Below are 19,505 nucleotides of genomic sequence, written 5' to 3' on the forward strand. Positions count from 1 at the left end.
GAAAGCTAGTTGTTCTCTGAGAACTCTCTAAACCGCCTTGCTTGCTTCATAACAACCTCCTTTGAGGCCTTTTGAGAGATTGGTGGCTTGTAACACGCGAAATCAACTAAATAAATTTTTTTTGGTGAAGTTTTTCGGGTCATTACAAAACATAACAGAAGGCATAAGGAAATGAACAATAATACTATGTTGATGAACATGACTTTTCATTAGGCAACTGCCTTTGGTTCTCAAAGATGCATTGAGCTTCAATTTATATATGAGTATACCTACTTATTAGTTAGTGGTCCTACCAACCTCGCATACGTAACAATTTTTATCGATTAGGTGATTTATAAAAAAACAAAAACAAAAAGTGGTTTTAGGTGGTTGACTAGAAAATAAGTGGTTTTAGGTGATTTACTGTCTGAGATAGTGGATTACTAGTACACGTCAGCTTACTTTCCATGTGTCTCTCCACGTAATCCAGTTGTTCAATAAGTGTCATCCATGTCAGCGGGGTATTCGCTATTTGAGATATTGGATTACACAAACTCCTTTTACTCTTTTTTTACCAACCGGATACCTACCATAACCCCAGGAATCCTCTATCTCAAATAGCGGATTTTACATGTCATACCCCACTAACGTTGACGACACTTGTTGATCAACTGGATGACATGGAGAGACGTGGAAAGTAAGTTGGCATGTAAATCCACTATCTAAGATAGCATTAGCAAATTACCTAAACTCACTTAAATTCTAGATAACCAACTAAAACCATCCTTTTTTAAATCACCTAATCTAGAAAAAATCCCATACGTAAATCAGTTAAGGGAATAGTAGGCTCGTGAATATATACAGGCTTGCATTTTGTTAAAAGAGCATATTGTGTCATTTTGTTAAAATAAGGTATGTTTTAGATAACTCTAGAGTCTAGCCTGCATTTATGGTAAGGTAAGTATGCAACTAACTAACATGAAAATCATCATAACACTCAACCCATTCGACACGAGTAGGTCTCGAAAGTCATTTTTTTTTATTTTTTTTCTTTTTTTTTTTAAATTTGTTTTGTTTTTGTCTTTTTGTTATCTTTTGTTTTGTTTTATTTTTTTATTTTGTTTGTTTTTGCTTTTGTATTAGTAATATTTTTTAAAATACCTTTTTAATATTTTTCATTTTCTACAATCGGTTATACTTAATTGGCTTAATTTTAAAATTGCAACGAACAACATAAATAAAAAGGATATTTATATATACATATTAAATCCATTACAACGAGTTCGTACAAAAAGAAAATGTAAAAATCAATCTAAACTGCAACACAATCCACGTCGTCATCTCTCCTACGTGTTGCCATTCTATCCCCAGCATCGTTGTCGTCGTCATCCTACCATGAGCGCATGACGTCTGACGTGCTCTCGTCGTTGTCGAAGCATGACGGTAATAGTCTGTACACCTCACCACGCTGTTGGGCAGCCATAAACTCCACGGCCCACGCCAACTGGCACAGGAGCTGTAACATTCCCCACTCTAAGCTCTATAATTGAGCGTCAGTGGTTGCATCCAAGCGCACGGCGCGATATGTACGCGGAACGTGTTGCGGGTCCTCGTGGTGCGGTGATGGTATCAACACGATAAATTATCGTAAATAATATGGATACACAAAGAAATTTAAATGATAATAAAGCATACCTGATCACCACCCTCACTGTCTTTATTGTTGTAATATCTTGAATTTTTTGTATTTGTATTCGTTTATGTTTATCTGACTCAGGAATGTAATTTGAATATTTCTTATAAATAAAATATTCATTTATGAGCATTTTAATTTTGTTTAATTCATTTTATATCCTCATGCTATTCAAACTCGTCAAATAATTCTTAAAAAATCCTTAAAATTGCTTAATTTGGCTAAAAATAGCATTTGTAGAAGTCTAGAGATTATAATTGCCAAAAATTAAAGTTTTTGGAAAGCTCAATTTCTTGAATCTCTTTAAAAAAACAAGTAGAATATACCTTGGCCTCATGCCAAAACATGTTCCATTGAACTACAAAGATTTGGGAACAAGAAATCAATCTATTTTTGTATTATAACAATTTATTTCCATTTTAACAATTGTTGCAACCAATAAACAAATTTCTGAACTTTATTATTTAAACCAAGTTATCAAAAAAAATGCCCTAATCCCTACTGTGAACTTATTCTCCCTCCTAAAGTTTCTTGAATTATTGTTCTATTGGTGATTTCTTTCAAGTTCCTCAACTTCCGGCTTGACTTTGGTGCTATAAAAGCCTTTGACTCGATTTTTCTCATTATTCTAACCATCATTTGGATAAGTGGTCTTATGTGATTTTATATGTTTTTATTAATTAATCAAAAGCCCTCAATCGAAGTGATTGAGGGAGTTCAGTGGGTAAATTTGATCCCGACCCGTTTAAGGCCATAAAAGTCAATTCTTGTGTTTAATCGATTACCAATACTTCTGGTCAAAATTAGATTTTGGAACAGAAGACTTTTATGTTTGTCTTTACATTTTAAGTGTAACCAGAACCTGACCCCGAATTTAAATTTCTGATTTTGAGCAGTACCGGCTTGTTTAAACATTAAATATTTCATATCTTGAGTTTTATATATTCGTTTGACCTGATTCTAGTGGCTATGTTCTCGTTTTTAATTATGTTTTATTGTCTCAAAGTTTCAAGTTTTTTGTGTCGGACTGGTAGAAGGGTCGTTGTCACACCCCGACCAAAGGCATCGAGCATGCTGGGGCACGACGGATTGTACATGAACGCAATGACCTTATTAAAGTGGTAATATTTAAGAAACTCATTCATTTTAGTCAGCATCACATAACAACACAACTTGTTCATAAATAAAACAAATTACAAGGAAATAAATAGTTCATTTAACTAATAACCTAAACGGCCCCAATAAAGTAACGTCTTCGAATCTTCAATCAACCAATGATTAAACCTGTAGTATTTCATGAAATATTTTTTTGTCAACACGAATGTTGGTGAGAAATTCCATGATTTTTTTTATATATAATATGAGGCAAAATCCACAACTCATATGTGAAACTGTAAATAATAGCGACAGTTGAGGTATATAAATCATAAATAAATGAGGCTCCTTTCTAATAGGTAAAAACTACCAAATTACAAGGAGGAGCGTATGATCATACTTTTTGAGGATGAGGAGGAGACCAACCAAATAAAATAATAAACATTTAGCAAATAATTCATATGAGGCATATAAAATTATCAGACAATTATTCTAAGCAACAAATAACCTAGAGTTTGTGGTTTGAGGATCTAAGTCTTAAATCATTTTTGTTTGAGTAAGTATGCATGCTACCCCAAAAATATAAAAGAGAAAACGAGATGAGATTACTCATTTGGAAAAAGTGGCGTTGATGACGAAAGACTTAGAATAAATCCTCAAGTAAGCGGCCCAACGGTTCAGTTTTACGTACATGTCCTAGATAGAAATATCATGAGTTAATATTGAGTCTTGAAGATGGAATATAAATGTTATAATAGTTCATAAGTTAAGAATGGGTTTTGGGATTTTAAGTTATATTTTACAAAATGTGGTTAAATAAAGTAAGTATAAAACGAAACGAGGTTTACATGAAACCGGGTCTTTGATGTTTTTACTCAACCTTTTCTAAGTTTGCATATGGGAGTTGGTTTAGTGCAAGTGTGCACGATCTCCTAATGTAAGTATCAAGATCCGACTGTTAAAGATTTGTTTGGTTTAGGCGGTTTGGGACTTCCCGATTTGGTGTAAAACCAAGTTTAGTTCCAACACACCATAAACGTAGAAATAAAATTAATTAATATAAAATGAAACATAAGTTAAAAAGGTTAGAAAAAATTTTTAGTGGTTTTAACGGTGACTAGCAGGTTAAAACGAGAAGTTTGACTTTTACTCGGTTTTTACCCGATACTTTGTTTAAAATAAAAAATATTAAAAAATATATATTAAAAAAAAACAAATAAAAAAACAAAAAATAAATAAAATAAAAGACAATAAAAAGACAAAAACCAAAAAAAAAAATTTAAAAAACAAGACTTTTTAGGAGAGACTCACCTATCCGCCGCTTATAGATTGGGGGTTTCTTAAAAACCTTTGGGAGTCACTAGCAAGTCCGTTTATCTATTAAGTACTTTTACCCACATTTTCCTTTTTATTTGAGACCAAATAAATGCTTATAATAATGTCCATTCCCAATTGTCCTTGCCCTTATTATTATTATTATTATTATTATTTAACAAAGACAGAATTACAAATTTTGTCCTTTAAAAAAAGCCAAATTACGGTTCGTGTCCTTTTCTAAGTTTCCTTGCAGGCGGTGTACTTTAAACTTTTTTTTCTACACGTTATGTCCTTTACGCTAACTGGGTTAGAAAAACTCAGTTAAATGACAACATGTGCATAGCATGTGAGGGCATATTGGTCTTTTCGTCTATATCCTTTTATTTATAACACCTTCCTCTCCTTTGTGCACCACCACCATCACCACCACACCTCCCTTCATCTCTATTACACCTTCAAATCACATTATTTCCAAATCGAAGTCCCAATTCCAAATCAAACCTGCAAATCGTGACTTACAAGGGTCGAATTGAAGATCTGAACTTGTTTTTCTTTGTACTCACCGGAAACCTGCAACTCGTTTTTCCGGCAAGTAGATCCTAACTTGGACATTTCATCGAACACCTGGAGTGCATTCTTCACCAACCCATTTTCCGCATACAATTTCAAGACAATATCAAACACAGTCGGCGAAAACCCGAATTCCCGATAAACCCTAACTAATTCAGCCCAAACCCACATCCCCAAACGCTCATCTTCCTCCAAAAATCCAATCAAAACCCTTAATTGCACTCGAGTTTCATCGAACATACGTGCCCTAGACAGTATATGAACTAACTTACAATACGATTTCATATGTGGTCTAAATTTGTTCTGCTTTGAGGCTAAATTAAAGAAATGTAAGCACGCATGTGGGTTTAATTTTAATTTTGTTAATACTTGGTTTACAAGTTGGTCTGAATAGTCGAATGAGAGAGTGGTTATAGCGTCATAACGACGGAGAACGAGCAGCGGCAGATGGTGTCGACTATTTCGGGTCGGGTCAAGTCGGATATGTAACGGAGGTGAGTTGATTGGTGGGTTGTGAAGTGGCGAAGGAAGAGTGTGTTTGAACATTGGGTTTGTTGTGACGTGAAGTGAAGTGAACTGAACTGAACTGAAATCATTTTGATTAGCTTAATAAGTACATGTTTATTATAATTACTTTTTTTAACAGCCAGCTAAGACAACTGGCGGGTCACTAACTTATATAAGCATTTTATTCCGCAAGCCTTCAACCACCATCGACACATGCTACCACCGTAAACCGTCACCTGCAACCACCGCAAGCCTTTTAAGATCTACTTGCCGGAAAAACGAGTTGCAGGTTTCCGGTGAGTACAAAGAAAAACGAGTTCAGATATTCAATTCGACCCTTGTAAGTCACGATTTGCAGGTTTGATTTGGAATTGGGACTTCGATTTGGAAATAATGTGATTTGCAGGTGTAATAGAGATGAAGGGAGGTGTGGTGGTGATGGTGGTGGTGCACAAAGGAGAGGAAGGTGTTATAAATAAAAGGATATAGACGAAAAGACCAATATGCCCTCATATGCTATGCACATGTTGTCATTTAACTGAGTTTTTCTAACCCAGTTAGCGTAAAGGACATAACGTGTAGAAAAAAAAAGTTTAAAGTACACCGCCTGCAAGGAAACTTAGAAAAGGACACGAACCGTAATTTGGCTTTTTTTAAAGGACAAAATTTGTAATTCTGTCTTTAACAAATATTACATAACTTTTGTCTACTATGAGACATTAACCATCATTTGAGAATTCTTCACCTTATCAACCACATTGACACTATTAACACTATTGGGCTACAAAACTTTTAGTATTGTGTGGATTATTTAAAACATATTATTTTTCTCAGCATAAATATGGAATGACATTTTTCATTACTTAATTACTTTTACTCAGAAGGTTCAAAATATACAGGAACTGGACCACAATCCACCAAATTCACCGGAAACCCACTGATCTCATCTGCCCAAGGATTAGTGTGATCATAATCAACCCTCTTCATAGCATGCCAAATGACACTATTACACTTGAAACCCGACCCGAATGCAATCTGCCAAACCCGGCTTCCTTCCTTCACCCGACCTTTTGCCTCCACGTATGCCAGCCCATACCACATCGAGCTGCTGGAGGTGTTACCGTATCTGTACAACGTCATTCTGGAAGCCTCCAAGTCCTCGTCGGAAAAACTTAGCGACTTTTGCAGTTCATCCAGCACCGGCTTCCCACCCACGTGAGGGATGAAGTGTTCTACGGCCTTGCTATAGTTAGGTATGTAGGGCTTTCTGGCAATATAGTTCATGATCATGTACGCAACCTTTTCTTTGATGGGAAGGATGAGGTGACCTACGGCGGTTAGGTTGGGTCGGATAGTTGCTATTGCGGCGACGAGAAGGTCTTTGTTGATGCTAATGCCTACTATTTCCGCATTGTCTTCTTCCCGATAAATGCAGTTGTAGGAGCGGTCGGAAGCTGATGTGTTGGTCTGTACCGCGTGCACAAGTTGATATTTGCATGTGTTGCGATGAGAGAGGCGATTGGAGAGGAGGATGGCGGCACCTCCTACCCGGAACAAGCAGTTAATATGGAACTTGGAATGGTCTTTTCCGAGGAACACATGTTCTGTAATTCTTTCGGTACTTACTATCAACGCGTAGGAGTTGTGATGCACCTGACAGTTAATTTATTAAGTAAATTGTTTTTTGCGTCCATGTTTTTTAGGGAATTAAACTGTTAGTAAATGTTGATCAACTCAATTTGATGGAAGTGGGTCTCGTCCAAAAAAGCACATGGACACAAACAAAAATTTACTCAAGTACTAATAATAATACCCGAAGAAGGTGTTTAGCAAGCCCTATTGCCATGAGTCCTGCTAGAGATGTTCAAAACGGTTTGGGACTAGGAACCGGAACCGGTTCCTAACCGGTTCCTATATTCAAAACCCCATTTTAAACCGGTTCCAGGCTAGAACCGGTTAGGGAACCGAACCGGTTCTCCCACCCTCGGACCCCTAACCTATCTAACCGGTTCTTACCGGTTCCTAACCCGGTTCCTGTACTGTAACCGGTTCCAACCGGTTACAGTGTAAAAATTTTTTTTTTTTTCGTTTTTCGTTTGCGATTTGGATTCTAAACTACGATTCGTATTTGTATAACATGAAAAATAAAAAAAAAACAATTAACATAAAATTCATTTTATTTACTTTAAAAAGTTCAAAAAAAAAGGTTACATGTTTTAAAATCTTCAAAAACACACTAACAAAACATTAAACTTATAAATATAAAGTCGTGACATGTTATTTCTAGAAAAGCCTTCTTGTTCGTCGTAATTATTGAGCGGCGACTTCTTCCTCGGAATTACTTGTAGAAATGCCTTCTTTTTCGTCGTGCACTCGAACATCAAGTGGTGTTTCATCTTCGAGAGTGGTTACGTGTTGAATACGATCGATTGAGTCCAAGTGATCCTTTAAGCAAATGCACATCTCCACCGACTCCGAATTTAGTCTTGTTCTTCTCACCGATATTACCCTGCCATTAAGAGAAAAAGCGGATTCCGAAGCTACCGTAGAAGCTTGGACGGTTAGTAAATCACGGGCCATGGTGGCAAGAATCGGAAACTCGGTTTCCTTTACCTTCCACCAAGCCAAAACATCAAAAGTGCCATATTCCTCTTCGGATAAACCGGTAGAGTAATCATTTGCACTATACCTTCCTAGTTCGCTTGAAGGGGTGTTACCCCTTTGTTTTTTAGCCGTTACGTTGCGAACGGTGTTCATAAGGCTAATCATGGGATCTCGTACTCTAGTAGCACTTGAACTTGATGAAGACCCCCCGGCATAGGCATGTGTATGTTTGACCCATATTTATTTAAATAAAAGTCATACATAAATTTAAAATTCAAGTTAAAATAATTTTTTGCCTCTGTTGAAAAGTTTGGGTCAACTTCATGCATATCTAAGGCTGAAAAAATTTCGTCTATCACACATTCAACCTCCGTAACATTTAACATTGGGTTTAAAGCGGCGGCACAAGTAAAAACCGGTGGCAATTCAAGAAAGTATTTTTTTAATTTAAACTTCATTAGTAATATGATGTTTGAAAACATTGAACTTTTATTTTCAAATTCTTTAAGATTGTTAACCATTAAAAATAACTCCGAAAGAACCAAGGGACTTGTCGGATAATACGTTCCCGATAGTTTCGTAGTTGATGTTTTAAAAACTTCAAGAAAAGTCGATAAGTCATTGATAATTTCCCATTTCTCATTTGAAAAGGGGATTGCCAAATCATTATCGGCAAGACTAGAATGAAACATTTGTAAAGTTTCTCTTTATTCCAAAGCACTTTGAAACATTATGCAAGTGGAATTCCATCGATGAGGTACATCCCAATTAGCTCCCAAAGCTTTTCCTCCCGTATCTTTACAAAATTTTCTATATTCCATTTGTCTTTTTTTACTTTTCTTAAAAACTTCATGTATCATTAGTCTAAAATCGTTTATAACCGATGTAACCTCATCCGAAGCAAGTCCGTCTTGCACGATTAAATTAATGATATGTGCAACACACCTTGAGTGAAAAAATACACCATTGCAAATCGGCGTATATTTTAATTTTAATTTATCAACCGCCGATGTATTATTCGACGCGTTATCAAATGCCATTGAAAATATTTTATTTTCTAGTTTATAAGTTTTTATAACATAATCTAAAATTTCAAACAAATTATCTCCCGTATGTGGATACTCAAAGAGTTCGAAAGCAATGGTGCGTTTCATCATTTCTCACGATGACGGGTCTACCAAATGAGCGGTGACACAAAGATAAGATTCGGGTAGACCATGTGGAGCCGACCAAACATCACTAGTTAAGTTTATTCCCGTATTTATATTTTCAAAATATGCAATTAGTACCTCTTTGGCCTTCTTCCACAATTTTAAACAATAACGTTTAAGAGTATGACGACTTACGTGAGTGTATTGTGGTTGAAGCGTATCTCGAATCATGGCGGTTAAGCGAGGGTTGTCGAAGTAGCTAAACGGCAAAGCTTCTTGATCACAAACTTCGCAATACGATCTTGAACTCGATCAATTTGGTATGTAAATATTCCGCCTTCACTATCCATTTGCGTTTGTTGCGAATCGACGTTCTTTTTCAACGCCTTGCAATACGGTTTTTCGATGTGTTTCTTCAAATTTGAATTCGAAAGTGGGTTTAAATAAACCCCACAAAACTTGCACCGAGCCTTCAATGAATGGTCACTCAATTCAACCAAATCCCAATTGCACCAAATCTCTTGATTACGATTATGAGGTACAATACGAACGAAACTTGGTTCGGCGTTGGAACCTTGACCAACCGATGATTGTGAGGCAGCCATAACAACAAATATGAATATAGAAGAAGAGAAAACAGGAGATTAGAGAACTCAAAACGTTGTAATAGCGTTTTTTTGTATTTTTTTGCGTTCGGGTTTGCGTTTTGAGTGTTGTGATGAACCCATGACACCAAATACCTATTTATACTAGTAGTGGGTTCTTGGGGGAGCCAAAAAACGGCTATTTTTGACCCCAACGGTCAAAAAACGGGCAAAAAAAAACGATTTCCAACGGCTATAATCGATCCAACGGCTAGAACCGGTTCCTAACCGGTTCCGGATGGTTCGGTTCCAGAACCGGTTCCTACCCGCCCCCACTCAGAAATGCAAGAACCGGTCACGGATCATCGGGTTGAATCAGATAGGGTCCGGTTCCTACAAAAAACGGGTAGGAACCGGTTCGGTTCCGGTTCGGGTCCACCGGTTCGGTTCCAGGAACCGGTTTTTTTGATCATCTCTAAGTCCTGCACTGCATCCCATCCCAGAAAGATTGTAGGTGATGACATCTTGTCTAAACTTATGCCTGTTAACAATCATGCTACAAAGTGACGGCTCTGTGTTATAAATACAACAATTCACGATTAATATCCCAATCTCTTCACATTTTACACCTGTTTTTGCTACAACCGTGTCAACGGTCCCAAAGATGATCATCTCGACTTCCCTTCTTGCAGCTTTCATTGATGGCTCATATTTGTTTGCAAAAAAGATCTCCGCCAAGTAAGTTGACTCACCAAGTCCAGATCTTTCCAGTATTTTCATCATGAAAGCTAGTAGTTCTTCTGAGAACTCTCCAGACCGCCTTGCTTGCGTCATAACAACCTCCTTTGAGGCCTTTTGAGAGGTTGGTGGCTTGTAACATGCGAAATCAACTAAATAAATTTGTTTTGGTGAAGTTTTTCGGGTCATTACAAAACATAACAGAAGGCATAGGGCAATGAACAATAACACTATGTTGATGAACATGATGAATTTTCATTAGGCAACTTCTTTTGGGTTCTCAAAGATGCAGTGAGCTTCAATTTATATATGAGTATACCTACTTATTAACGTACTTCTTAATTAGTGGTCTTGCCAACCTCGCATAAGGTTCTTGAATATATACAGGCTTACATTTTGTTAAAAGAACATATTGTGTCCTTTTCTTGCAGAGAGTGGAATAATTGTTTTCCATGATACCGTATATATTTTCGCCTATGGCTCGGTTCATATTTAGTCACATTTGTCATTTTCATTCATAAATTGTTTTCTCTCATTTTTTTTATATGAAATCTTGAGGTTTTACAAGTCCTGTCATCCCCATCTGAGTCACTAACTCAATTTTTTTAACGGAGTTCAGATGGGCCCATGGTTATTTAGTACTATTTTCATTTTATATTTTTTTAATTAAAGATATAGGTGAAAATTACCTATATGCCCTCACATGACTGTCACCTGCCGATATTTAACTGATATTTTGGATGGATGTTCATGTAAAAAACTATCGATATACATAAGGGTGTATTGGTTTTTATTAATCTCAACTGTCAACTTTTGGTCATTGTTGGCCCCAACTAACGAATTGGCTGCTGACGGTCCCATCTTTTAGCGTACTTGTTCCCAACGGTCCGCGACTAACCAAATCCTAATATCGTTAGTTGTAGATCGTCGAAAAAACGTCTTTGATTGGAAAACTCACATTTTTTTCCCACATCCATCTCAAGTGGTGGTAGTTGGTTGGTGGTGAGTCCGTTGGCGGTGTTTAGGTTGTTTCAGGTTGAGTTTTCTGGCAAAAAATGTGACTTTTCCGGCCAAAAGCGTTTTTCCGGTGACGTGCAAGTAACGACGTTAGGATTATATCAGTCGCGGACTATTGGAAACAAATGCATTAAAAGATGGGACCGTAAGCAGGCAATTTTTAGTTGGGACCAGCAGCGACAAAAAAGATGATAGCTGGGATTAATAAAAACCAATACACCTATACGTAAAGGATGGTACCTGAAAGTTGTTTCTGTAAATGACACTTTCCATAATATCCAATACCATTAAAATAAAAATTGTAATTTAGTCTATTTTCTAAGAGGCGAGTAGGCGAAGAAATATTAGATCAGGGCAATTTCATATAATAGTAACCAAGTTTCAAAAGTGTTCTAATTAGGTTACTCAAGTTTTAAAAGTGTTTTATTTAAGTCACTCAACTTCATATTTTATTTAAATTATAGGTTTTAACATGTTTTTTAGTATTTGTTTTTTTCTGTTTTGTATCACACAGAAAATCTTTTTAACTTTTTTTTATGTTGACGTAGAGCGGTGACGTGGACTTTTTTTAATTTTAATATAGTAAACGTTTTTTTTATTTTTTAAATATAACTACATATATTACAAATCTCGGCCCCCATATCTTTTCCTCCGGTGCTTTCTTAACGCACAAAAAAGTTTGATGAGACTCGATTTGAAGATTTAGTGACCTAATTTGGGGAAATTTTGCATGAGTGGCCTAACTGGAACATTTTTAAAACTTGGTTACTATTCTATGAGATATTCCCTATATATTATATCAGTATCAGCCCACCAGTCAAGTAGAGTAAATCCCTAACTTTGGGCCTCCTTATATATTGCTAAATATACATAAATCCTGTGTACATTTTATATAATAATTTATTAGTTTTTGTTTGGTTTTTATTAGAATTTGTATATTACTAACACATTTGAATAATGTAGGTCCCGGGACTTGTTCGTGGTTAAAAAGAGCGAAAAATAATCAAAAATGAGCTAAACCGGCGAACCAGAGCATCAGGAAACGAACTAGACCGGACCAGACCAGCCCCCCCCCCCTAGCCGGAGCGCTACGCGGCTAAGAGGGGAAGAGCCCACCGCGCAGCATGGTGACACCCAGATTCCAGAATGTTCGTTTTTTTGTGAGTTTTGGGCCTTGGAAACCTATTTAAACACCCCTAAACTGAACCTTAAACATAACCTGAAGACCCTAGCCGTTTGGGATGAATTTCAGAGCTCAAGAGGAGATCTTTTCAAGTTTTTAGAAGCTTGGAATCATACGATGAGGTGCGTATCATTCAAGAACGATGACCACGGGTTTTATCGCCTTTAATCTTTCGTTTATCTTGTTTTTCACCATGAATTCTTCTTTGATTGTTTCTTTTAAATTTAAGATGTTAGGCTAAAACTTCATGAACTACTTAGGCTTATGATGAACCTTTGTTGACGTTGTGATTTGACTTGGGATTCTTATCGTTATGGTTTTATGATTTAGTAAAAGGTTTAATTATATTAAATTGATACATATGGATGCTTAGGATTGTCTGATTAATTGTTATTATTCCATAGTTGCCTTGATTATTGTTTGTCATTATGATAGGTTGCTATTAGGTCATCTACTTTGTGTTTTTGACTATTTTATGATTGATTTCAAATAAGATCATAGGAATAATAATTATTAATTAATTAAACGTAAGTGTGTTGCTAACCTAAATAACTGTAAGGTGCTAGATTATTGATAGGTCTTTATTATTTAATCTTGCTAAATTTAATTCTTCGTAAGGAGTCCGTCTAGGATTGATTATTTAATATTGTCTATTGAATCAATTAAATATATTAAATTGCCTTTGATTTCTGCACTGTAAGATAGGATTTCTTATAAAGGAACAAAGTCATAATTAATTAGGTGACCGTAAGGAAACTTGATGTTAGGACTGGACCTGGTGCAAACCTTAATAGGTTGACAAGAATACACCAGATCTAATAAACCCAAAGGCCTCTTGAATATCCCGGCGGAATCAATATATTCAAGGGATGGGAATGAAGGTATGAATAACAATAGAAAATCAGTAAGCACAGTAATCAAAGACAAAGATTCACTATATTAAATATATCATTAATGGAACAGTGAAAGGAATGTCTAGGGTTTCGTGAAGGCGGAGCGGTACGAGAATACAAAAAAAGAATATTCGCTCAGTTGTTTGTGCTCTCGTATTCTGTGCCTTATCCACGCTTACAATAAATGGAAACCTAGGACACTATTTATAGAACCGGACATTCCTTCTAGAATACCCTAATGATTATATAATGAATGAAAAATAACTACAAGTGTAAACAAGTCTTCGAGTATGATATGTCTTGGTCAAGCAGACTTGATATGCACAGCATGCCCGATACAAGTCTTAGATCAGACTTTACTTAGAATATTTTCAGGTAGAAAATATTCTCCTCTAGCAGACTTCAATCTTCTTGACTAATCCTTGCTTTGCTCGAATTAGTCCCTCGAGCAAGCATGTTCTTCTAGATCTCTTCAATCCTGCCTTGGTGACTTGTTGAGAACAAACTTCAGCATGATCGGATGCTAAGCTTGCTCGGGACTGAACCATGCTCGAAGTCTATACTTAGAACATTTGAGACCTTTCTTTATTGTATCCATGCTCGACCCACCAATGTGCTCGGAACACTTGGTTAAGCTGGATATATCAAGCTGTTTGCTCGATTGGCAATCCATACTCGATGAAGAACATTCTTTCTTGAAGAAGTGTAGCTTGCTCGAAGCCTTCAACACTTAGAAGAATTCATTGAAGTAAGTCTTTTATTCATAAGACACCGTGCTCGAGGTAGTAAAACCATGCTCGAACGTCCAAGCTTGCTCGTAGTCCATACTTAGCCAATTCTTTGAGGAGGTTGAGAATATTCTAATCTTCCTTTGTGAATATCAGACTCAACAATCTCCCCCTATATAGGAACACGCTCAGATGCACCAAAACATACCTGCATGTAGTTACAGATGTATCAATTTCTAAAGATAGTCAATTTAAGCAAAAGACATTACATTACATAAAGTGAATTCCGCCACTTGGGCATTACACATCAAATTTACATTTCATTTTAATTACAAATCAAAATCAAAATACACAAAACATAAAATGTAAAAGATAAATAAGGGTAATTAGATCATCCATTTGCTCCATCCCTGCAATCTTCTGCGTTGGCTTCTTTCAGCTTGAAGAGTCTTTTCATGTAGAACAGCTGCAACCCTTTCTCTAAACATCTCCAACTCTACGCTATTTGATATGTGTCTAATAACCCTATAATAATGACCCTCACAACTAAGCTTTAATATATATATATATATATATATATATATATATATATATATATATATATATATATATGTTTATTGGATTACATTGAAACAGAAGGCAAGCGGGCAACAAGCTGTACCGATCGCAAGTAGTATAGACCTAGGAAGTCCGAGTATCGAACACGTGGACACGTAAGACGCTAACGATTACTAATCATAGACAAGACCTACCTTAGAATAATATTTATTTGATTTTTAAATTCTTTTAACTTAACTGAACTAACTAGACTAACTGACAAAACTTACCAAAAATAGAAAACTTAACGGAAAACTAACTGAGTTGACTTCGGATGGAGAAAAACGTCTACCTAGGTCTGAATCAAATTGTAGGCCTAATAAGCTAATGGATTGAATGACTTTAAGACACCGGTTCCTAAAGATGACACGACTAAGGATCGCTCGGGCTCACTGGATCACCTCTCGGTCTCACTCAATAAACCCTAACTACTCAAAATCGGCTAAAACGACCAAACCGGGAAATAATTGCTAACGTGTTCTAATGCTAGATCACCTCTCGGTCTCACCAACACTCGACCCTAATGGAAATGAATGCTACACAACCAAGGATAGAGGAACAATTCAACTTAAACTAAAATAGATCAACTAGTCGCTCAAAACACCTAAACCTGACAAGAAACGAACTCGCTCTCGCGCAATCCTTATTCTAGCATGCAAAGGCAATGAGACAACCCTAACTTCTTATCACCTCTCGGTCTCTAAGAAGGTGCCTAACCGCTGTACTTTAACCAAATAATCATGCAACAAAACCCTACGGTTGTTCCTACCGCAAAGAAACCCTAAACACCAAGTCTAGAATCAAACAATGCACCGATCAATCAATACAAAACTAATCAATCAACACACGGGGTTTATGCAATGAATCACCAAAATTTCCAGCCCTTAAACACTACATGTTTCATGTCTAAATCAAACTTTACAATAACAATTCAAGTCTATCAATTAAACAATCCATAAAACCTATCAAAACCTAACAATAATCATCATTCCTAGGTAGAACTAACAAGATTAGCCTAACATATTATTTGGAAAGCAGCATATACTCAATAAAAACACCATAAAACTCATACCAATCATCTCAAAAATCATTCAACAATCAATCCTACTCATAAACACTTCAATCTTTCAATCAATCACAAAACTAGTAATCAATTGAACAAGTATAAAAAGATGATGAACAATGTTATGAAAAGAAAGGATATGGATGAATTCCGGGCTGTTCTTGGCTGCTACAACTGATGAGAAACGTCCCCGAGGCTTGGTTCTTGTGTCTTCTTCCTTCCCTAGCCGTCACACGATCAAACCCTAAGCCGAAAAAACTTTTTCTTCCTTCCTCCCTTCTTCTCCTGCTGCGATCGGCCAGTACCCTTCACTTAGGGTTTTTTTTTCTTTTTTATGTTATGTTATAATATGAGGCTTGGGCTTTTCCATGATGTAATGGACCGAGCCTTGAGTTTTTACTTGAAAACTTATGCGTAAAAGGCTCGTAAACTACTCCAAAAGCTCGGTTTCTCTCTTCCTTTCACCCAAAACCTACAATATGAATAAAATTATGTAAAACCTATCTAAAACGAGTTAAAACATATAAAATATAATATAATACGTAGATAAAACGTGCGGAAAATACATGTGTTTTACAACACATCAAATATCCCCACACTTAAGACTTTTTCGTCCCTCAAAAAGAATACTACACAGGATCATATCCGAGTTCAACCGACAACTCTTGGCTTTATTTATTTATTATTATTATTAATAAAACTTTTTTTCCTTTTTAAAGTATTAGAACAAGTGACCCGTTACCCCTTCCAACTTTCACATAATAAGTTAGATCAGGTCGATTGCCGGTATTGCTGTCCACTTTAAACCCATGCCCCTAATACTTACCGAGGCAAATAAGGCGTGACAATTCTATTAATTTGTATGGCTAAGTGGAACCCACACCTAAAAGCCCTGCTGCCACTTCACCAATTCCATTATGGTTTTACCGGGCCGAGCCACCCCAACTTGACTTAAACCTTTTGCCACATGATTAAACATTTCATTCATATACAAACTATAAACTCTAGCTCTCTTTCAAGTGAACGCAATTACAAATGCATCTCTTTCTTTTATTATTTTTTTTTCTTCTTCTGCCTTTTGGCTTTTTGCAAATTTTTTTTTTTTTGAAATATCAAAGTACATGGCTTTGCCTGAATAGAAACAAATACAAAAGATAAAACAGCTAATATAAACAGACGATCATGTGACTCGAGGCTTGAGTATGACCCGACTTTTCATTCCAGTCCTGTCACGAGCTTAGTTAAACAAACAAAACCCCTAAGATGTTTCCCACTATAGTCAGGCCATTTAAGAGGTTCAACTAGGTCAACAACCAAACCGCCCTTTCATTCTCAAAGGCTGAGCCTACCGACCACACGATTACTGAGTCTAAACCGTTCGGTTACCATACATTACGTGCGGGTCTAATGGGCGCTGTTCTTATTTATTATATATATATATTTTGAAAACACCAAGAAGTTATAAAATAACCACTACTCGGTAATAATATCATCTCTTGTTTAACGTAGAGAAAACAAATTTCAAGGGACTATTTTTTCAAAATTTTTCAAATTTTTTATTTTATTATTATTATTTTTTTTTATAAAATTTCTAAAACTAAGTAAAATAAACCCCATCCCCACACTTAGAACGAAATCGTCCTTGATGAGTATAAGGAAAAGAAATAAAATAAAATAAAAATAAAACAGAAAATAAAAATAAAGTATACAAGACTAAAACAAAGAACGGGTTACTCCCCTGGTTTGTGTGTAGAATCTTTAACAGCTGAGTAGTATCCAAACGACCGTATAGCATTTCATTCGCGGCCGCAACCTTGGGAGAACCTGTTCCAAAACGCCACCATAGCTACTATGCGCATAATATATCCTGCAAAACTCAAACTCGCTCGCATATAGCGGCGTATAATACGGAAAACAAAAACATAAAGAAATAAACATATTTTTGTGTTTTTGGTTTTTATGCGTTTTTTTTTCTTTTTTTATGTTGGATACTCCTTAAATCGACCGACTCGAATGGAGATTGAGTACGAGCGGTTTGATCTTGGAACAACCTGAAATAGAAAAAACAAAGAAAACAGATAGCATTACACAAATACATAAATACAAACTCTACAACTCGGGCAGTCTCCCGAGTGATGCGTCCACACGTCTACATCTCGGAGAGTGGGTCAAGGTAGAATACCTCGACCGTTTGATCAGTCATCGGCTCGTTAGTGTAGTGCATCAGTCCATCACCGTTCACCATAAATGTCCCGCCTTTATCCTTTATCTGAACAATGCCATCCGGGAAAACCTCAGTAATCATAAACGGACCTGACCAACGGGATCTCAACTTTCCCGGGAATAGCCTCAACCGGGTATTATACCATAAGACCATATCCCCACACTTAAACTGCTCAATACCCTCTAACTTACGATCCTGCAGTTCCTTCACCTGCTACTTATAACAATCTGAATGCGCGTAAGTATGGTCCCGTAACTCCTCCAACTCAAGCAACTGATGAACACGATGATCTCCGGTAGATAACTCAGAATCAATGGAAGACGGCTCAATGTCAGCATCAGGGGGGTGTTCAGTCAAGGCGACCATCTCAACTCCTGGGGTCTCTCTATCTAGGATATGTGTGTCTGAGGCAGGGCCTCCACCGAGGTCACTGGAAAACTTCCCCACATGAGTCATGATCGTATCAATGAAGCATAGGGAGTCATCAGTCGATTTGGGATGCTTAGGTGACTGTCGAACGTCAAACGTGATGTTCTCATCCCCGACTCGAAGGATCAGTTTGCCATCGCGAACGTCGATCAACGCATGTGCGGTGGCAAGAAAAGGTCTGCCCAAAATGAGTGGAACATTATCATCCTCATTCATGTCAAGAATAACGAAGTCCACGGGGAAAATGAACTTACCAATGCGAATGAGCATGTTCTCAACAATCCCACGCGGATACTTCACGGAACGATCAGCAAGCTGGATACTCATCCTCGTAGGCCTCAGTTCGCCTAAACCTAGCTTGCGATACACAGAATACGGCATGAGATTGATACTGGCACCAAGATCAGCCAGCACATGAACCACTGTATCATCACTCAAGGTGCAGGGAATTGTGAAACTCCCTGGATCGGATCTCTTCTCTGGTAACTTCCTTTGTAAGATAGCAGAACAATTAGCACTCAAAGGGGTGGAAGCGGCCTCAGCTAACTTCTTCTTGTTCGAGAGAATATCCTTAAGGAACTTCGCGTGTTTAGGCATCTGAGTGAGTGCCTCAAGGAATGGGATATTGAGGTAAAGCTGCTTAAAAAGATCAAGGAATTTGGAGTTTTGCTCCTCATCTCTATCTCTACGGACTCTCCCGGGGTATGGCAATCGGGGTTTGTAAACTCTTGGTGGCTCGCTCGGTGACTGCTGTTTCTCGGCCTGTGCTGAACTCCCTGGGCTGCTCCTCTGATGCACCTGGGCCGGCGGAGACTCCATCTGAATCTCCTCATCCACCTGCTCCTCTCCATCGACTGCAGGCTCCTTGACGACTTCTCCTCTAGACCTCTGCTGAATCCCGGGCTCATCTCGTGCCCCTGCACCGCTCATTGTCATCACAGCCTTCACTAATCCTCTCGGGTTTTGCTCGGTATTACTCGGTAATGTACCCTGCGGCCTCTCATTTAACCGACTGGCTATCTCTCCCATTTGCCGCTCGAGATCCTGAATCGACGCTGCCTAATTCCTCATGAATTGCTCGTGCTCGCGGAACTTCTCCTGCGTCTCTTTGTGTCAGGAATCCCCTCGTGCCA

At 37.3% G+C, this 19,505-nt stretch overlaps 1 protein-coding gene across 1 annotated transcript; it reads right to left on the reverse strand.

Annotated features, from left to right (window-relative positions):
- Positions 1 to 6,034: 6,034 nt before the first annotated feature.
- LOC143555613 (3-ketoacyl-CoA synthase 2-like) lies at positions 6,035 to 10,490 on the reverse strand. Its single transcript, XM_077045131.1, has 3 exons — positions 9,976 to 10,490; positions 6,975 to 7,005; positions 6,035 to 6,814 (listed from the first exon to the last, which is right to left on the reverse strand). The coding sequence occupies exons 1-3, from the start codon at positions 10,482 to 10,484 to the stop codon at positions 6,035 to 6,037; spliced, it is 1,320 nt and encodes a 439-aa protein (XP_076901246.1). The 5' UTR covers positions 10,485 to 10,490.
- Between the last annotated feature and the right edge of the window lie 9,015 nt (positions 10,491 to 19,505).

Source organism: Bidens hawaiensis, unplaced genomic scaffold (assembly GCF_021521415.1).
Source record: "Bidens hawaiensis isolate Kalapana, Puna unplaced genomic scaffold, B.hawaiensis_p1.1 tig00018213_1, whole genome shotgun sequence".
NCBI classification, from domain to species: domain Eukaryota; kingdom Viridiplantae; phylum Streptophyta; class Magnoliopsida; order Asterales; family Asteraceae; genus Bidens; species Bidens hawaiensis.

Excerpts from the sequence above, each read along its gene's own strand:
- LOC143555613 (XM_077045131.1), bottom strand. The coding sequence starts at position 10,484 with ATGTTCATCAACATAGTGTTATTGTTCATTGCCCTATGCCTTCTGTTA. Across the intron at positions 7,006-9,975 it reads GGATGCAGTGCAGGACTTAG|GGCAATAGGGCTTGCTAAAC; the intron begins AGATGATCAAAA and ends AGCAGGACTCAT. Across the intron at positions 6,815-6,974 it reads TTGCTAAACACCTTCTTCGG|GTGCATCACAACTCCTACGC; the intron begins GTATTATTATTA and ends ATTAACTGTCAG.